The sequence below is a fragment of the Carassius carassius genome, chromosome 47 (genome assembly GCF_963082965.1).
Source record: "Carassius carassius chromosome 47, fCarCar2.1, whole genome shotgun sequence".
NCBI lineage: Eukaryota > Metazoa > Chordata > Actinopteri > Cypriniformes > Cyprinidae > Carassius > Carassius carassius.
This window is the reverse complement of record NC_081801.1, coordinates 22,119,320-22,141,288: the sequence shown is the minus strand read 5'-3', so window position 1 is coordinate 22,141,288 and position 21,969 is coordinate 22,119,320. Positions and strand designations below refer to the sequence as shown.

The 21,969-nt window shown below is 38.0% G+C and overlaps 1 protein-coding gene across 1 annotated transcript; it reads right to left on the bottom strand.

The window, feature by feature from the left end:
- Positions 1-10: 10 nt before the first annotated feature.
- LOC132130897 (transcription elongation regulator 1-like) lies at positions 11-14,725 on the bottom strand. Its single transcript, XM_059542754.1, has 20 exons — positions 14,443-14,725; positions 11,489-11,717; positions 11,216-11,368; positions 10,531-10,804; positions 10,099-10,350; positions 9,487-9,687; positions 9,254-9,354; positions 9,075-9,163; positions 8,825-8,985; positions 7,729-7,804; positions 6,460-6,595; positions 5,227-5,316; positions 5,024-5,142; positions 4,775-4,925; positions 4,459-4,623; positions 4,187-4,369; positions 3,911-4,090; positions 1,002-1,085; positions 815-915; positions 11-619 (listed from the first exon to the last, which is right to left on the bottom strand). The coding sequence occupies exons 1-20, from the start codon at positions 14,487-14,489 to the stop codon at positions 418-420; spliced, it is 2,994 nt and encodes a 997-aa protein (XP_059398737.1). The 5' UTR covers positions 14,490-14,725; the 3' UTR covers positions 11-417.
- Between the last annotated feature and the right edge of the window lie 7,244 nt (positions 14,726-21,969).

Sequence of the window (21,969 nt, the reverse complement as noted above, 5' to 3'; positions counted from 1 at the left end):
ACAATTGCTAAAAAAACAAAAAGGTTGCATTTATTTCCATTCAACACATACAGAAATATAGCAACAAGTCCAAATTAAACCACTTTAAGAAACATTTCACATGTACTGCACAGTCTGCATTGGCCTGTTGGATTAACAGCCTGACACAACTGATATCCACAAGACTCTCACAAGAGGCTGCAGTACCACGTGCAAGTAACATGTACAAATGCATTCCTTGCCTGACGACTGAAGTTCATAGATTGACATTAACAATTTGCCTTGTGCTAGCCTACAACTAGTGGGCATACAGGGCATCCATCATCTTGCACAGTTTGAGTACATAACACAGACGTTTCATAAGTAAAAGTCCTTAACACTGTGCTATGATGAGTGCAGGGCTGGATCATGCTCAGTCCTCTAAGGTCCACTAGGGCTTCACTTTGTGGAGCGTCGGCTAGGTTCTGAGGCAGTTGGGGGAGGAGGGGGTCCCCGGCGGTCCAGGTCCTCAATGTAGAACATGATGAGTTTGTGGCGTTCTTCTGGGACGCAGTCTAGGACCAGGAAACGTTTATCATTTTGAAGGACTTTCTCAATATCTTTTAAGTGCTGATCTGAATCTTGGATCAACTTCCGTGATCTGCAGAACAAAAATGACATAGGAGTTCAACAGCTTTAGAAAATGGAAGCTAAAAAACTAGATGATAATCAAGTTCCTAATAGGGCTAATTACATTTTAACTTTAAAATAAAATCATTTGCTCACCCTTGTACATTCTTCAGTCATACAGGGTTCAAGAGACGAGAATTTTTGAAAATTAAAGGAAAGTGCATACCTATACGTGATGAATTTGGTTTCTTTCAGGAGAGTTCTGAAGTCAGCTTTGGCTGTGATATATTTGTCCTTTATGTAATCTTCAAATTCCCGTTGTTTCTTCTAGAAGAGATGAGAGAAAGACAGAAATCATTGATGTTGATGACAAGGCAAAAAAGGCAGCATGTCATCTAAACAACTCAACTCACTCGATCACTGCTGGAGAACTTGATGCAGCGTGGGTCATCTTTGATGATCTTCTTCACTTCCTTCCATGTGGTTGTTAGGGTGATCTATGATTAAATAGTTACATAATATAAGCAGCATGAACACATGGATAACCCAAAGATACATACCATAAGGATCAAATAATGAAATGATCAAATCAAATAATCAAAAAATACATTAAAATAAAGTTCAAATCTCATATTTAACTTAAAATTGACTACTAAAGAGAAAAGGTCTGACTGAACTTCTGTCTCATTGGAAAGTTTTCAGAACTTATAGTAAGGTACATTCATTTACATTTATTCATTTCATTCAACAGACCCTTTGACCAAATTAATACTAATATTATTAATATTCTTGTCTATAACAATATATAGAACCAACAATGAAAGAAACAATAATAAACGAATAATAATATTTATTATATAATAGTTATGATTATTGTGGCTGTTAAATTATTACAAAACATGGAATAACAATATAATAATTAGAGATGCACCGATACAGATACTGCGCTCCTGTACTCGTAAAAATGCCTCAATACCACACAGCATGTGAACAATAATTCATTTTATTATATTATTAATTAATATTATTATAATATATTGAATTAAATATTCAACATGTATAGCAAGAGCTGATAAGCAGTGCGCGCAACGGCACAGATGCACAAGCTTATCGAGAGAACATCTCTCAGACATCACTGGACAGTTTGTAGTTCGGTCAGATATTGCAAAAGCAAGTAAGTAAAATGCACAAGTTACTAAAGTTACTTCATGTTAAGGAGAGAGGGAGTCCGAGTGCGCATTTCTGTTGCATGATCTTGATTGCTGTTCGCTCCATTAGCGCACGCATTTGGATTAAAACTAAATCATAACTACAGAACAAACAAAAATAATAAGGGCATTCACTATAAACAACATTTTAAACGTCAAGCATATATGACTTTATTTAAAGCAAAAGTGAAACTGGCAGACTGTGTGAAATGCGCTAGGCTCGTTCTGCAAAAAAACAAACCTGTGCGTGCTGTGCATGTTTAGCTTGCTTTAAAAGGCCAAAGTATATTTCGGTTTTTACTAATACGCGAGGGTCCACGTTAACGTGCCTTACGCAAATTACATCGCCAGAATAGTATGCCCCGATATACTTCCAACCAAATAGAAGACCGAACTGATATGACGTCATTTCCAACAAAATCAGGCTGAAATGAAGTTCGTTTTGAGTTTGTTTCAGCAGTTCGATACAGCTGACCAAAGCGAACTTTCTGGGCGAGTTCGTTTCGGCTCGTAAACACCTTTGAGTTTCTACTGGTCCGTGGCGATTACGCAATCGGTGGGTGTGTTCTGAAACTCCACCTTCTTTGATGTGCAATCCCCCCCTCGATTCGTTTATCATTCAATGGAGGTCAGGCAAAAGAGAACAATATCTCTGGCCTAGTCAATAGCAACATGAATACACTGCAGTGTCGAATAGCTGAGCTGGCACAGATATATCTGCACCTGTACGATCACTCGTGGAGAGACTTTAAATAATCAGAGAAAGCATTAATTCCTAGAAAGAAATTGCAACGAAGCTTGGTGTCGACAACCCAGAGTTGTGCAAAAAGCGATGTAGAGAAACATCCGAGACAAGATATCCGAAGCCATGAAAAGAATGAAAGCAAAGAGTAAAGTTAGCAAGTACCAAATACATGTTTCAAATAAATGTTGCACCATACTGCTGCTGCTATTGTTGTTCTTTCAATAAGCAAATTTAAAGGGTATACAATAAATGAAATGCCAAACAAGCATACAATAATAAACCCTTGTTTTAATCAAAAGTAAATCATGACACCACATAAAATATCAAATGGTGTAACAATTTATCCAGTTTAATATAATAAATGAACACTAATGAAATAAAGTAACAAACCGACTCTAATATTTTTTTTCCACATCATGCTAAAGTTTACAGGCTGTGAGACATTCACACTTCCCATGAAGGACTGATTATGGGAATATTATGGTTCTTTTTTTATTGCAAACATGATACTTGACTCTGAACTGCTGCTAATCATTATTCTTTTGTCTAAAATATTCTAACCATTGGTGCCCGTCTCACACCTAGATTGCCTACACTTCATAATTTCATAGCTGTCGTGTTCAAGGGATACACGCGAGCGCCACAACGCATGTTTACATTAATCTTCACCTCGCCTCCAGCGGTGCAGGGGTGTCGGAATGTTCGAAAACAGTATACCATCACTCAGCCTTTTCAAACTTCTTTTTGCCCCCAAACGAAGAAGGAAAACGAACTTCGTTTGAAGTATACCGGGGCCTTAACGAGTGGTTGCCTGCATTATTTTAGGAAAACTTTTTGTGATTATAGTATTGAGCCATTCAAATTATCAGTGAAAGTAAAAGTTTATACATTACATTTTAACAGGTATATTTAAGTGTGGAAATAACTGAAGAAAATACTGTTTTGCTACATGGAGCCAACTAACAAGATTCATATTATTTTGTTTCTGTACCCAATATATATATTAAAAAAAAAAAAAAGACAAATGCTGTGAAAATACAGGTATCGGTATCGACGAGTACCAAAAATTAAAGTATCGGTATTGGACTGATTCTGAAAAAAATGCCATTGGTGCATCCCTAATAATAATTATGTTTAATATATATTATAATGATGACAGAGTATATAACAACAATATTATATAATATTTGTTGTTAATAGATTATATACTTAATTTCTATATAATGATATAAGAAGAATCATAATTACTATTATTATTATTGTTATAAAATGCATTTGTATAAAAAATAATAATAATAACTATGTAATATGTATTATCATTATTATTGTTGTTGTTATGTGATTGTGTGATTTTGAACCCCTGTCTCACCATGGACGTCTCATCCAACAATTGCCTGAAATGTTCCTTCTTCCTCTTGGTAAGAGCCTCCACATGTTCTTCAAACAATTTCTCCTTCTCATGTCGCTCCAGCAGAGCAGAAGATTCCCAGCGGTGATCTTTACGCAGATTGCGCCTTGTTTCTGACCAGGAAGCATCTGTTGACCTAACCTATGTGTGAATTATAATGAAAAATGACAAAAATGTATATATAATGCAATGTACAATGAAAAATGTAATCATTGTTAAGAGTGTGCCTGCACTGACCATATCTGACATGAGCGCTTTAAAGTGTTGGACAGCTTCCTCTCGTTTATGCTGCTCTCTCTCTCGGTCAATCTCTTTGGTTTGTTCAGATCGAGCTCTCTGCACCTCGCGCTCTCTCTCCCTCAGACTGGCCTCGATTCGAGCCTGCCGTTCCAGCTCTTTCTCCTTCTCTGCATCCACATTCTACACAACACAGACACTTATATTAAACCCGTCTTTTTTGTCTTGGGAGTTTCCTCCAGATGAATCAAGACCAGGAACACTGTTCTGACCTTCGCCTGTTTCTCCACATACTGTTTGTACAGTTCTTCTCTAGCAGCTGAGCTCTCCACGGCTTTGTAGCGTGGGTCCGTCTCCACCTTGTCCTTCACTTTGCTCCAGCGCTGAGAGACGTCCACATGATGGTCTGACAGTAATTCGAAGAAGTCCTGCTTCACCTGCAACCAGAAACACACAACTTGACTTAATTTGTCAGGGCTTGACCGAATATATAGTTGAATTCAACCTCAATTCTATCAACAGAACTTTGTAACTTCCTGTTGATTCAAGTGGCCATTTCTGGGTGGTTGAGCGAGGCCGGTGACAGACCTTTTCTACTTTGTTTTTGGAGTCTTCTTTGTCCTTCTTTCTCAAGGCTGTCATGAACTCTGTGAATATGGCCTCTCTGTCCTTCATCTTCTCAATGGCCTTGAAGCGAGGATCCTTAGAGTGTTTTGCTGCAAACTCACTGAATGTGGTCCTAACAGGTGAAAGGAAAATAAGTGGCAACTTCAGAAGGTCAGACAAGAATTTGAGTGCAAATATATAGAGAAAGCCTAACTGAAACAAACAACACACCTCATGTGAAGTTTGGCATCTTCCATCATCTTCCTGAAGTCATCTTTAGCCTGCATGAGTTTATTCTTCTTCTCCTTCCTCTCCTCTTCAGCACGAGTCTTCACGTACTGATCGAACACCTGCACAGTGATGGAGATAAAAATGACAAAGCTGCCTACTTCTGCTCATTCAGCAAACCACTAAATGCCCAATGCTCTTCTTACCTGTTTCCTCTCTTTGGGGTTGAGCAGCAAATATCGAGGGTCAAACACAATCTTGTGCAGCTCTTTGTCCCAAGTGGAAAAAGCTGAAACCTGCAGGTATGAAGTGGACAAAAATTGGCTTACCACTGAACAGATTAGCCGAAAAACCATAAAACAACACTTCATTCAAGTGAATCAATAAACATCATATGGGAGTGACTTAAAGAGCTTAACTTGTATTGAACTTACAACATTTAAAGATACACAACTGAAATCTCTATCAGTCAAATTACAATCACCTACAATTACTACTACTGTGAAATACCCATAGACAAAGTGGTAAAAAAAATGTATATCTTCCTTAAATGTTTTAATTTGATCAAATAGAATTAAGCAATACAAAATTCTTGACTATTATACAATGCAATAGTACATTCTTCTTTGGTAATTATTTGTTATTTCATGCAATAAGTTAGGACCAAAGAGTTTTATTCAAAGTTGACAGATAGAGATTCTAGTATGAACAGCGACAAGAGAGGGCACCAAACACTACTGTCAAGTAGGACTGGGCGGTGTGACTGTTTATTACACATTATTTACTGAAATAGTGTTATTCTCTGAAATACCTGATTCAGCATTAATGGCAATCATCCAGGTACAAGTCATTGCTACTTTTATATATTTCGTATCACACTTGATATCTCATTTACTCAGCTGGTGTGATCTTTTGTCTCATTTATAGACTGTTCTGTGCTGTTCTATAGAGTGTTCATCTTGTTGCCAGGACAATATTAATTCAACTGATATCAATATTTTATGCCAACAAAGTTATTTATTTGGTGAAGAGCTGTATAGTAAGTGGTATGACTACATTATCACTTAAATGTTCATCTCATTTTCTTTGTGGAAGCATATTTCCATTTCATATTTCCAGCATAAAGACCTTGTGATAAATAACTTGATATACGCAGTTACCATGATATAAAAACTGATATAAGATTTTGGTCATACCGCCCATCCCTATAGTCAAGCACAAATCATCTAACATGACCTCACTCAGAATTCAGAAAGGACAGGTAAATAAATGGAGTGACAGAAAGAGCAGAGAGAAATTAAAGACTATATTACATAATATTAAAGAATGATAATAACAAGAATGAACTTAAGATTGTACCTTGGTGGGCTTCCATTCAGATTTATGTGTCTAATATTACAGAGCTGGTTAGAGTATTGCGTTGGATTGAAGTGTTTTACCCCTCTCTCCAGCAGCATGTCCCTGAACTGGTTCATGCGGGCCTCCAGGGGCACCAGGGCCCGATCGCGAGCAGCCTTCAGTTCGGCCTCCACGGCCGCGTCTTTCTCTGCGTCAGCCTCCTTCATATCATCCTTCCTGTCAGGGAGAAGAAGACTAGTATAAGGAAGAACGTCTTCATTTTAGGACCCTTTTTTTTTCTTCTTATATGTTTGTAAAAAATAATAATTCAGAGAGGATCTCTGAAAATTGAAGATTTTATCCTTATATTGTTGAAAGAATTGACGTCTGTATAGGACTGAAACCTATTTATTAGATCTATCAAATGATTTAAACATTAAAAAAAAAAAATGGTTACATCAATGCATTTACTTTTAAGGAAAGAAAATGGACTTCTAGAAACTGCTCAAACAGATAAATATTGTGACTTGTCGAATTTAATAATTCATTATCGGCATATAATAATTAAACTTTAAGCAAACTTTAAAACTTTAACTTAAACTTTTATAGAATGTATCAACATTTAAAATTTTGAAAGCCATACTACTCAAATTTATTTCAATTTGAGAAAAGGGTGTTCAAAGTGTAAGCACTGCATTATCCTTGCAATCTGCGCATCAACGGGTTATTTGCGTTTTTTAAGTTAGAACAGATGTCAAATACAAATATAATCGTATTTTTGCTTTCATTTTTTTTTTTATATATAAATCCCAAAACCTTTTTTTTACATCAATACACATCACTGAAGTACTGACGTTTTGATTGGCTCACTGGGGTTTGCCTAATGGAGGCTAAAGAGAGGTCAAACGAGGTGGGTTACCTTGGAGGCCAACGTTGGCATCGCCAGAGCTTAGAAGCGTTCCCTGAAAAATAGTCCCCAGTGCAACAGGACCACTGTTTGGGGTCAGGGGGAGGCAGGCGTGAAGGGCACTGATGGGAAACAGTGACTGATTTGATTTGGTAAATGTTATGGAGTCACCACTTTTTACAGACCCAAACTAAAGATTACAAAGTCAGCATTGGGTGCATTAAAAAAAAAAAAAAAAAAAAAAAAAATAGAACTGCCGCCGAAAATTTCTTTGTGACATAAAATGGTCCAGTCAACATGTCTTAACTCAGCGCTTGAACGGACACAGCCCCATTTCCTTCATATGACAAGGAATAAAGTTTTCATGTCTTGTAGTTTCTTCCGTATAATACAAAAACTAGGTGTTCTGCAGGGGCGGGTGTTCGGCCCCCTATGGTTCCTGTTGTGAGCCATTGGTACTTACTTTCTCTTCTTAGCCTTAGAAGGCTCATCGTCCAATGTGTCTTCTATGGCTGTGTCGATCTCCTCTTTGTTGAAACCTGCAATAAGAAAAAAAGGTGTATGCTTGTTTTTGCTACGTTACTTTCAACAAAGAATCATGTGCTGTGTCTGAAATCGCACACTCGTTCACTCATTCACTAATCCCTATATAATGTATGGCAGTTGAGTTCACTATATCAGGAAGGAGTGAACAAATAAGTGAACAGATTCGGACGGTGACGTATACATTGCACGTGAGACTTGGAGCTGTTGCAAAAACATTGCCACATACTTTTATATTACATGTACCTAATTTTAGAAAATAATAATAGCAATAATACTCAAAATGACTTTATATTGCAATTATACATACCTCCGCGTCAGCTTTGTGGTTTCGTTGATGGTATATAATACATTTTTTTGTAATGTTTTTATATTCAAAATCATTAAATGCTATTAAAATACTGAGAACAAAAATAAACAAAATAATGAACGTGTTAATGTAAGTTTTTATTAGTTTTAGTATCTTGACACTCGCTCAAGCAGCGTTTTGAGTTCAGATGGTTATAGAGCGTCCTCAGGCGACCGTTAATTTTACATCAGAATAAATACACTACTGTGATTAATGAACATTTTTCAATTTTCAACCAAATTATCATCATTTTTGTAAGTTAACAATGATGCCACCTCAGTAAATTATTAAAATATTAAACTGAGTTATTGCCTACATAACATATTTTAATATAAATAAATGTATGAAATAAACGTTAAAGCAAAAATAATAAAAATGTAAACGTCATCTCTCCTTCAAACTCGCTCGCTGCCAGCTCGACGCTACTCCACATTAGATTGTGGGAAATAGTGCTCCAGAAAATGGAAATCAGAATGCATTGTGGGTAAAAAGTAGTGGACGAATGTAGGGAATGAAGTCGTTCACTCAGAATTCAGACAGCACTTCAAAATGGCTGACACAATATAGTGCATTATATAGTGGATAGGGAGTGGTTTCGGACACAGCATTAGTTCACAAACTATCTGAAACTTTATGCAGTGCAAATTAGTGTCACAGAAGGTTTAACCTATTTTCTTGTTGTCATCTAACCCCCTTTTGTGGGAGGGTTCTTGAATGTATTTGTCCACATCAGCACGACCCACCAGCTCCTCAGGTCGGTCCCACATGGACAGTCGTGTGGTGGGGTTGTAGTAAAACACACGGTCATCTCCAGTCCAGACTACACACCTAAAAACACAAACATGTAAAAAATGTTTTGAAACCTTTGAACAAACTTGCTGACTTTAATCACTGAGGGACAGAAGAAAAAGGCTCACCAGGGAGTACCAGGAATTGGGTTTGTGGCTACAGGTTTTGCCTTTAGTGCTGTTTTTTCTTCCTCTGTCATCTCTTCTTCCCTGGGCAACTACAACAACAAAATATTAACAATATATTTTTAAAAGTACTTAAAGTTTGCTTTAAACAATTCTAAATCACCTGCAAACTTTACACTTACCTCTTTAGGAATGCCAAAGTTGTCAGCTTTGGCTTCCATGTCTATATCCTTTAAAACGGAATCATTGTTATGGCCATCTTTAGCCTTGTCACGGTTTTTATCTGCTCAGAAAAATAAAATGTTTCTGAATATAACATGGACTGTGCATAACCTGAAATGCTGAACTGCCAATGTTAATGGTCGGTGCAGTAAACATCATCCAAAAAAGACCAGAGGCCTTGTGCCTCATTTACCTCTCTCTTTTAGCTCAGCAGGTTTTTCCCAGGTGGATTCAAGGGTGCGATTGTTATAATAATACATCTTCCCATCAGCTGTTTTGTACTCAGACCATTCCGGAAGTGGTAGAGCCCCCATAAGAGATGCAGGAGATGCAGTGATGGCTAGCTGGGGATGCATCATGGGTACAAGAGGAGGGGCCATCCCTGGGAGCATACCTTTAAAAATAATTGCATTCAGCTAATAAAAAAATAATAACAATAGTATTAAATATATACATATTATATATATATATATATATATATATATATATATATATATATATATATATATATATATATTCTAATACTGCATATTTATATGACAGACTGATTTTAGTAGTAACAGTAATTTTTTGTTCTTTATGATTATCTCTACATTTCCCACAGAAAACTTAAATCTGATACTAAGCAATACTGAGTGTAAGTGTAGGCACCTTGTTCACATCACTTTTTAAGAGGAGGGCGCCATCTACTGGTTGAGTTAATAAATTATACATTTAATTTAGGACTTCTACATTTGCTGGTGTTCAGCTAAACTAACTAGGCAACTCAGCTTACTTTTAGAATTACATTTTTTTTTCTACATACCAGGCAGTGGGATGTGCATGCCAGGTAGAGGCACTCTGAATGGAGGTACCATGACCGGGGGAAATGCTGGGATTGCAGGAGCCGGCTGGGCCATGGGCAGGCCAGGAGGGAGACTTTGATGCAACAGCGGCATTGTCTGCACTGCAGTGACTGTAGCAGTTACTGTAGGAACACTGACCACGGCAACAGAGGTCACACCTACACTTGCAGGAGGTGTGGGGGCCACTGGAGGCATCTCAGAAACAACAGACGCTACAGGACAAATATAGCAAAGGGAAAGAATGAATGTGTGATTAAAGATAATATTAAGACAAAAAATAAAAAAATGTATCATATTGGCCATGAGTACTCTCAATTTTATAAATTATCCAATTTCTACTCAACAGGCCGCTACATGACCCATAATTCCTTCTCTCTGTGTGTAACACTCACTGGTGGAGGGTTGAGAGGCAGTGGGGGCTGGACTGGTGCTGGGGTCAGGGCTGGTGCTGAGGGTGTAGGTGGGGGACAGGCTCTGAATAGAGACCGGTTCGGACACAACTGTAGTTGCACTGCTTGATGCAGTAGAGGCAGCGGTGTTAGGAGCTGCTGCAGCTCCTCCAGACTGAGCTGCCTTTAGAGGATTGAGCTCCGACTGCTGGATGATCTTTACTCCCTCTGGTTTGGTCCAAGCTGACTCACGTGTCCGAGCATTGTAGTAATATACCTGAAAGAGTTGTGGGAATATTTCAAATGTCCTTGGATGCTAATACTAGGATTGCGTCAGGGTGGTTGACTAGTTGTCCAACCACTACCCAGAAGTACCCAGGACTTACTCAAGTTTTATTGCTATCATAGACATCAGTTTTTATATCGAAACTATAAACTTAACCCAGTTTGTCTGTGATCATTTCAATGTTTTTAACCCAGAACAATACTGTGTGGTGGTCTCATATCTATACATGAAAACTGCTCTCTTGAATGTTGGCTGTGGTTGTACGTGAAAGGTTTAAGAGACATAAGGCAGACTCATTTAAGAAAAAGTTTGAGTGAGTGTTTGAAACGAGATCACAATTTTTTTTAATAAGAAGCGTACTATTCAGTTATATTTATTTTAATTTGAAAGTCAGTTTGCTACCTTTCCCTCTGGTGTGGTGTTCTCTACCCAGATTTCCTCACTAGTCAAGCTTGAAACCGATCCAGTTCCTGGCGATGGAGGCATTCCAGGTGGAAATGTCATACCAGGAGGAGGGGGCATGTTACCCATTGGTGGGGGCATGAACGGTGGCCTCTGCGAAAAACACAACAGGATTTTTGAGATTTAAATATCTCAAAATGACTTTCAATCAGTCTCTTGTAGTTTTGGTGCACATATGCACCTACCTTTGTATATTTCTGTAATAGCACCTACCTGCAGGTGTGGGGGTCCAATGGGTGGGGGCAAAGCTCCGGGTGGGGGTATAGGTGGCATATTGGTGTCAAACGGTGGTCTGCCAAAAGGGGGTCTAGGGGGTGGTGGGGGTCCTCTCATCATGCCAAAGGGTGGAGGCGGGGGTCGTAGTAATGGTGGAGGTCCTCGCAAAACTGTGGTAGGTGGTGGAGCAGGGCTATGAAAATGTAAAGCCTGCTGTAACACCATCCTAAGGTAAAATAAATTACAAAAATCAGTAATTACCAATATTCCTGGTATGTAAAACCTCAACTTGATTTTCACTGTTCACTAAAAGTTAAATGACAAAAGTACACTACAAAATTAGTCAAGATATGAAAACACCATAAAGGAGTCATATGATGCAATTTAAAATGTTCCTTTCTCTTTGGATCATTACAAATTCTTTGTGCATAAAGAAGACCTGTAAAGTTTCAAAAGACTTAAGTCTCAAATCCAAAGAGATATTCTTTATAAAAGTTAAGACTCTGCCACACCCCCTAAAATGGCTCAATCAAACACGCCCCCACATCTCTACATCACTATGTGGAAATATTTGCCTAATGCCGACCAAATGTTCACAAAAAAAAAAAAGGCATGGTTTCAGTAACAGCAGTTAGTTTTGAAGCATATTGATTGGGAGATGCTGTGTCTCTCTATGCAAAAGCACTTTATTTGTCCTTCCAAAAGTAGACGCATTTAGGAATCTTTAAGATTACCTACAACAGAACAGCAACGCATTTTATGGACGACCGTTTTGTGAACCTAGGAGAGGAGGTAATTCTGACTTTGCTACGACAATCTAGCGCTTCTGAATCAGTTACTGTAAGTATGTTTTGATATTAGTTTAAGTATTTGCTACTGAATATTCAAATGTGGAGTTTTGCGCGTCATGTGCGTGTGTGTGTGTGTGTGTGTGTGTGTGTGTGAGAGAGAGAGAGAGAGAGAGATGGTCACACAGTGGAGTCAGCTGTCTCAACTGTCTGTGGCTGGTCTACTGTCTGCAAACACATACAAGCTTCATCACTGTGTCTGTCACACCACTCTGTTCCTCTTTCAGACTAGGGCTGAGCGATTAATCGAAATCAAAATAAAATCACGATTTGAGTGTGCGCGATTTCTAAATCGCTTTATAGCACAATTTTCCGCAGCCCCAATGTCCCGCAGTATGTTATCTGAACCAATCAGGATGCAGCGCGCCTAAGTGGAGTGCGAGAACAGAGCAGACTGGGCATATGCCTAACTCCAGGTTCACACACACTCTGTGATGCGTAGCCTTTTTTTCGAGCCCATGTTAATGGAACAGAACGTTCACACTGCACGCAGTAAAAAGATGAGAACAGAACAGGTTATACATAGAAAGGTGCGAAAAGATTTAATATCTTGCGCATGAGCACAGAGAGAGTTGTGAGTGCACAGGACAAAGGTTGAGCGAGAGGAGACGCGTTGTAAGGCAGCGTGTATCTGAGCCTTATACAGTCTATGATCTGAGCACGCGCATCTGGATTTGTTAACAGAGCAAAGGAAATGTGTACATTTTATTGATAATACAGTATTATTAACTTTTTAGAAATTATTGAGGTGAATGCTTCTTTTAAGTTTTTGTGTGTGTGTCCTCTTGTTTTTGTGGCATATCAGGACACAACTCTGTATAATGACATGGGTATGATTTAGGTTTAGGGTTGGTGTAGGGCGACAGAATATACAGTTTGTACAGTATAAAAACCATTACGCCTATGGGATGTCCCCACTTTTCACAAAAACAAATGTGTGTGTGTTTGTTCAGACACTGGCTGCACCACATGTGGCACTTTAGTGTCTTAGGAGTACTGCAAATATAATTAAACATTTGTTATTACCTTTTCCTAAACACATTTGTTTCTTGTGTACGCAAAACACACAGGCACACAGACACACACTCCTTTATAATGTTGAGCACTTTTAAACAGAAGTTGAGTTTTCAGTTATTCCAAGCCTTGAATTTAGATTAAACCCATTTTAACCCTTTCTGGACATCCTAGGGTTAAGGGGGGGGGGGCAAAGGACTGTAGACCATAGTTGTCATCAACACAACCTCTTATGTGCCAAAAAAAACGCCCTGACCGGTTTATAAGCAATTCGCTTTCTGCGCTTGACTGAATAACTTGTAGATTTATTAAAATTCAATGTATGCTCAGTTGTTTTCAATAATCGCTTAACTTGTACTTATGGTCTTACAAAGGACTGTAGGACTTATGGTCTTACAAAGGACTGTAGACCATAGTTGTCATCAACACAACCTCTTATGTGCCAAAAAAAACGCCCTGACCGGTTTATAAGCAATTCGCTTTCTGCGCTTGACTGAATAACTTGTAGATTTATTAAAATTCAATGTATGCTCAGTTGTTTTCAATAATCGCTTAACTTGTACTTATATTAGACATCACATAATTAGTTTTCGAGTGATGTGAACATTAAACTGAATCTCTACGGTTTTCTTTTTTCTATTCAGTGCTGATTTAAACGATAACTAACGTTAAAAAAACACAATCATGGCCTGCAAAATCACCCCTCATCCATAAAAAGATTAATTGTCGCAAACAAGACGGTGGGCTAAAGATAGCTAGCGAACCCAGACACAGCTAACACGTCAGCTAAGCCATTAACTTAGTTGCTAACAAGAAACATTTTATTGATTAGTATGTTATCGCGAAGCGTATAGTTTTGCTTCCCATGCGTTTCTGGTTACGTGTGAACTATTTAAGCAGATAAATAAACATAGAAAGAACGTTTATGAAGCTAGCAAACATGCTAACTGCGCTAAACAGCGCCAGCGGACTTTTCCACCACTCACACTATAACCGCCTCGCTACATAGCGAAGATAAAGACAAGCACTGATTTCTGCTTGAATATACATCTAGTGTTGTGATACTGAGTCCTTTCAGCGTTATCTGACCTGTTCTCCCCGAGTCCAGCACTCTCTCCGTCCGTGTTCTCCGCCATCGCTCTAGAAACTAAACACACTAACGTAGGCTACGTACAGCTAAACTTCCTGTTGGGCTTCCTCGTGCTTCTTTAAACGTCATTGACTGGCTTTACTGAACATTAAAATCTTTCATTACCAAGTCATGCTTTTAAATCATTATTGAATCAAAACTCTACTGGAACACGTTTAAATAAATAATCACTCAGCAGCTAGACTTTGACATTTTAGTGTTTGAGTAATGTTGGCCATGCGGTGCTTTTGGAATTGCTCAGTTTATTCATTCATTCATTAAATTAATCATATTTTCGAGGGCCTAAACATGCGAAACACGAAACGGTGCACACACACCTGGGGCCTGATGTAAAAACGTTGCGTACGCACAAAATGGGCATAGAACGGACACGCACATATCGGGATTTATAGAAAATAAACTCGGCGTAAATAAGTGCGCACCGTGGGATGCTCTTGACCGTACGTACGCACTCTTTTAGAAGAGTATGTGTTTTGGCGACACCAACTGGCCCAAATAGCAATAACTATTTTAAATGAAAAACTTCTAAATTATCCTATTACATCACCCAATAAATCAAATTGCATCAACCTGAATTATCATTATCAGCATTCTTAACCAGGTGCAAATACTTTGAATTTACTATTTTTTTTTTTTTAATGAATGGGCTATAAAAAGGTATGTGCGTATATAACATATCATCATAATGGATGCTCTAGCGCTGTTAGAAGACCTTGCTAATGACGCTCTACGGAGGGAGCGTGTTTTCAGAGACCGTGAAGATTTCCTTGCTCATGATGATGATTGGCTCATGAGCCGATTTCGATTCCCAAGAGCCATCCTCTTGGAATTGTGTTCTGAATTACGGCCAGTATTGGAAATACCTTCGCGGAGAAACCACGCGCTGTGTGTTCCTGTACAAGTATTGGTACTTTCCAGCGAGAGTTGGCAGACCGATCGGGTATGTCGCAGTCATCCCTGAGCCGTGTCATGCCATATGTATGGGATGCCATAGTGGGGATGGCACCCCGATACATCCGTTTTCCTTACACGCAAGCTGAACATGTGCACTTTATTGTGGGGAGGGTCACTAAAAACAAAATTTTTAAAAATCCATTTGTTGCATGGAATTTAGTGGTGGAAATTGATTCTTTCAAGAGATTCGTTGATTTTCAGTTCGTTCACCAAAATGATTCATTTACTAATTAGTGCAGTGACCATTTCTTCATATTACAATTACAGTGCATAATGCTATGGCAATACAGCGGCGTATAAATGGAATGTAAAAAGGCAAGTGAATTCAAACTTTTTATTTTTTCACAAGTTCTTTAAGTGAACCACTTATTTCTGACAAAATTGTTTTTATTTCTTTCAGTTCGGAACACACCGCATTAACAGCTTGAACCATGTGACGTTGGGTCTGCATGACTTCTTCCGTCAGTACAACGCCTTGAGTTACCAGCGCTCGGTGGTGGCCTTTAATGTCTATGGTGGTGGCACAAGGATGATGATTGTGCACTTGATCGCGCACAGGATGGGGTTGCTTGGGCATTTGATGATGGTGGCACACAGGATGCCGGCGGTGGCACACAGGATGGTGGTGGAGGCACACAGGATGGTGGCGGCGGTGGCACAGGATCTAAGCCTACATCCCTTGTCTACCCCACTTGGACCACTCACCGGGCTTAAAGGCATTCCAGGATTAACTGTTCCTTTAATCATTAAAAACGTTTAATTAAAGGTTGCATTGCATATCTGTAAATGTGTGAAATAAAATGTGCATTTGATGACTTGCTTTTGTCTTTTTAAGTTACATTTTTAGCATAGGCTATGAATAAACCGGAAAATCGACTATTTTAATAAACGTATATCTTAAGGGCAGCTGCATCTATTGCTAGATTTGTCACTTGGATATTTTAGGACTTTCCACTTCCACGAATTTGAATTGGTTGATTTAAATTATCCACCATAAAAAAGCAGAATTTTAAACCGACAAACTTATATAATGTGTAGATAAATCAATTACTTACCATCGTCACCTCAAATCACATCCGTATCACCCTGGAATTCTGGAAGAACTCCACTTAATCCTGTTTCCCCTATAATCGCACCCACCCTTGCATCAAAGGCTGAGAGGTCAGTGATTCCTTGACCACACCAGTTGTTACGACACTGCGCCTGTGTGCACATATTCTTTTTTTTACGACTATTAAGTCAGATCATTTTTTTTGTCTCTTGGACTGTGCGAGGCACCGAGGTAGGCTATACAGCATTGACCGCTTCTGTTACTTGCTCCCATTCTAATATCTTTCTTTTATTTGAAATGCCCGCAGAGAGCCCACCAAATAAAACCTTTTTTCGGCCCTCCACCTCAGACAGCAGTAGGCTACTTCCATCTCGCAGTCGGTGAAGTTTCTTTTTTTTACTTTTCATTTCTGTTCTTCCATTTTTAGCCAAACAGATCAATGACAATTATCGTCGTATTAATATGCAGGGAGATCATACATATTCAAAATAGGCGGTCTTAACCTCCAAATATGGTTATTTCGGGAGGAGATTGGGGTAAGCTATAAGCACGTGCTCCTGCGCACAATATTCAGATAATTGTGATTTATAAAGTGAACCTTGCGCAGGTTCTGGCGTACGTACGGTTTTATAAATCTGAAAACTTTGTGCGTACGCACACTTTAAGGATGAAATCTACGCAAAGTTTTATACATGAGGCGCCTGGGGTCTTATTTATAAACGTTGGGTACGCACAAAATAGCAATAGAAATAGCAATATTGTACGCACATATCGGGATTTATAAAAAATAAACTTGTCGTAAATATGGACGCACTTTACATTCTAGACCATGCGTAGGCTACGCACTCTTTTTCCTGCGTGAGAAAAGTAATGAAGTAAGGAACGATTTTAAAATCTGTTTTGATTTCAATATACACATTTACACTATATATTCCACTCTCATTAATGGAGAAAAGCACTGAGAATACATAAAGTCATTATGCAGAAATTAACAAAAATGATATGAATTTAGACATATTTAGTGGATGCGCTTGATTACTTTTCCTGTTGCACGCTGTTTTAACGACAGATGCTATAGATTCATCTTTCAACTAGACTGCAGATTTCATGCTTTGCGAAAATAAATGAGTGAGAACATTGATCAATGATGTGCACTACTTTGATATTATGGGGGATACTGCTTGATTCAGTGGTCGAACGGTCCGTTGTCCGGTTTGAATAGGTCCAGTGACTTATACTGTACATCCGCAGCTGCACGCAGGTGTTGATGTGTAAAGTCATCTCAACATCTTGAAACATGCCACTGTATTTGAAGTATACAGCTTGAAGAAAAGGGTAATTTGCATGTTTTCTTTTTAAAATAGGTGTTGTCAGTGACGCGCAGAGTCAAGCAATTATATTTACACTGTAAAAAATATAGGCTAAAAATAGCTAAAATATGTTCACCTTATCAGCAAAACTGCATAAATTAAATTTGATTTGAATTGTTTAAAACAAGTGAAATATTATTTGGCCAGTGGAAAAGAATGAGACCAACTATATTCAAAAATATTTATCTGAGAACGATTTTAAATAGTTCAGGGATTAAAAAAAAAAAAAAAAAAAAAAAAAAAAAAAAATATATATATATATATATATATATATATATATCTCATATTTCCTTAATGTCTTGTACCCTAACGGTGTTAGATGGGAATGTGCTTAGAAATGATATGCAGGTGAGGTTATGCATAGTAAAACTAGCTCCATATATGGTGATTTCGGGGAGGAGTCGGGGTGGAGAAACACGTACGCACAATCTTCCCCTGCTGGGATTTATAAAATGATTTTTGGGCAGGTTCTGGTGTACGCATGGTTTTATAATTCTAAAAACTTTGTGCATACGCAAAATCTAGCTTTTGTGCATATGTACAATTTTAGGATGAAATCTACGGAGAGTTTTATAAATGAGTATGGAGCCCCGCACATGTCATGCAAGAAAAAGTAAATAAATTGTGCGCATGATTTACTGATTCGTTCCCTCAATGTACTAAAATGTGCACACGATTACTATTGCGTTCCCTCGATTTGCTAAATCGTGCGCACGATTTATAAATCGGGTGAACAAAATAGTAAATCATGAACATTTGGGCGGTGTTATGAAATCTTCCCACACAGTGATGTAGACATGTGGGGGCTTGTTTAAAAGAGTGCTTTAGGAGGGCGTAGACAAGTCTTACTTTAATAAAGCATTAGTGATGCGCGGGTCGGGGTTTTTTCCAACCCGCGGGTCCCGCCTTTATGAAATTATTTGACCCGCCCCAGCCCACCCCGTAAATAAAATTAAATTTCTTGACCCGCCCCGACCCGCCCCGCGCATCGGGGACATCACGGAAGTTACATTGCTCCTTAGACCTTCTATTCGTATTGTAACCTTATCAATATAGGCTATAGGTAATTGCACTATGATGGTTCGTTCGTGAACAAATCTTTTAGGTGAACGAATCGTTCTCGTTTATGTAATCCACTTACCGTAGACAGTAAAAGACTCATTTCTCTTCAATGAAGTTCCTCCCACAGCAGCGCGCGAGCGCGGCGCTATTAGCAGCACGTGCGCAGCTCGTGAACAGCTCTGTGAACTGTTTTGTCCTGTCAAAAAGAGTTACTCAAGATGTGACGGAGCATGTGACTTGTTGAATGTAGAGAACGAATACGATCTTCTCGTAGGTGAAAGAGTTAAATGAACTGATACATCTCGTTCGTGAATGAAATGAATAAGAGTATACAGGGTCAGTGAGCCAAGCATGTAAATCTCGATCAGCAATCAGCAAATACAAAGCGCAGTTATTGGTGCACATACGCTTGTTTTCATATTTGGAATACAGAACATAACTCCATGTTTAATCCCCGATAAAACCTCGTGCTTTGTTAATCTGAACAATTTGCTATTTATTTAATGCGATCATGCACAAACTTTAATAAAGCCAAATCAGTTTTTGTCACAAGTAAATACATTCGTTGACTTAAGACATAACACATAAGACACTCTTTTTCGCCAACTGCTGGCGTATTTGTGTAATATGAAGAAATGGTCACTGAACGAATTAGTGAATGAATCATTTTGGTGAATGAACTGAAAATCAACGAATCTCTTGAAAGAATCCAAATTTCCACCACTAAATTCCATGCAACATAAATGGATTTTTAAAAATTTTGTTTTTAGTGACCCGCCACACAATAAAGTGCCAATTTCTTAACCCGCTCCAACCCGACACGCGGGTTACCCGCAGGTTATGAGACGACCTGCGCATCACTATAGCCTATGTCTTTGGGTTTGAGATTTTAGTCTTTGCAACTTTAGGGATCTTATGTATTCAACAACTTGTAACACTCCAAAGAGAAAGGAAAAATTAAAATTGCATCATATGAACCATTTTAAATTTCACAAGAGGGCGTGGCCAAATAAAATGTCAAAACCATAATGCGCCACCAATAGAGTGGTGGAACTATTATGTCTCTTTGTAGATTAAAACCTGGAAGCGAGTAAGTATTTTAGCACTTCCGGTTCCATTGTGCAGGTTTTTTGAATGGGATTTTGGTTAAATCCCTTAAATAAGGTCCATGGTTCACACAAGCTCAAGATATTGTCACGTTTTATTCTACAACACACCAGTTACACCCAGTCTATGGTTACACCCCACTCGTGATTTTTTAAAGCTGTTACAGTTTCACCACTAGATGCCTGTTATGTCCTATTACAGTTTTTCTAGATTGCTTAAACACATTTCTTGAAATTATGCCTCTTTTTTTTTTTTGCTAAACTCTAAAGACAAATCCCTAGATTCTAACTCAATTCCCCAAACTTCCTATATTCAGGTCAAAATTAAGCTCTCCACTCAAAACAACTAAATCGAAACAACCAAACTTTGCTTTACATGACACACAAACCCTCAAAAACACACACACTACAACACAGTCTTACACACTGATGAGTTAAATTCAAAACAATACTAGAAAATCCCGGTAATAAATTATGGTCTTAAGCTTGTGGTCCTTCCACAAGTGGCGCGAATTTAATCTGAGACTGCTTGTCTTCTTGCCCTTCCCGTCCTCCTCCTCTTTCTCTTCCTCCTCCTCATTCTCCTCCTCCACCTCCTACTCTTCCTTTTCCTTCCTTTCTTCTTCCATTGAGAAATGTAGGGATTTATGTAGAGTTCTGCAGTAACAGTTCACCAAATCTGACTCATGTGTCAAAGCAGGGGAATAGTGTTTATAGAACAGGAAAATGGGTGTGATTTAAAAAGAAATGGCATTATGGTTTTGACATTTTAGTTCAAATGCCTAGTAGTGTCTTAGCAATCAAGAAAAACTGTAACATACAAAAAGGGTTACGCATAGTTGCTGATAAAAGTGTTGTCAGGTATAATTATATGTTTTTATTAGGTTTTGCGTTTGGATACATATTTAGACATGGTCAAAGACTACTTTTTGCCAAGGTGTAGATTTATTTATATATTTTTATTATTATGTTTTTGAGTCTTCTGGCTCTAACTGATGAACGGTCTTAAATAGCTTCACTTGAATAATTATATAACTTGATTTAACTTTTGATTTAACTCTGTGGGGAGGGAGACGTCTGACAGCTTTTAATGTAAATTAATTTTTTTATAAGACTATTTACATTTACAGACGATTTACATAAAATGCATATACATATCAGTTGTCACTCTATATCTCTCAATAACTGTCATAAGATGACATTTAATCGAGGGACAAAAAACATGTAATGGAATGAAATACTGTGATGACTGAGAGATGTACAAATAAATGTTCCACACACATTACAACACTAACAAGTTGCTTCATTGAGTAAATGTTGAATCTTGAAATTATACTCTTGAAATCTCCAATCTTGAAATATTATTACACTTATTTTATAAAAATCAGTAAAGATTTCACAGAAGAATCACATGGAACCACAACCAGAAGATGGACATTTTTTCTCTCTCTTTAAAGTTTTGTTAATGTAGAGGCCATAAATATCAAACATGATACAGTAGGTTTATAGGTTTCAGTGACTCTCCGTGGTGTAGACACTGGAGGGAGCCACAGGACAAGACATTGTTGAATGCATCCCAATTCCATTAGCACATCTTCTCTTGAAAAGTGGATAAAGTGGTAATTAAGATGCCAAGATATTTTAGATAAGTTGTCTACTTCTACAGATTTTCTACTTCCAAATCAGAGCTCATCATCATCTACATTATTTTTATTAGATTTGATAAGATTTTTGATAAAAATGGCTTTAATAGAGGCACTTTTGAAATCACAAATTCATAAAACTAAAATTTATTTCCCACAAGTACATCTTGATTTTAAGTTTAAAGACAGAGAACCATTAAGCACTTTAACGAATATCCTATAAATTTTACAAGCCACTAATAAGAATGGTGAAAGTATAGATACAAGTCACAAAGACAGC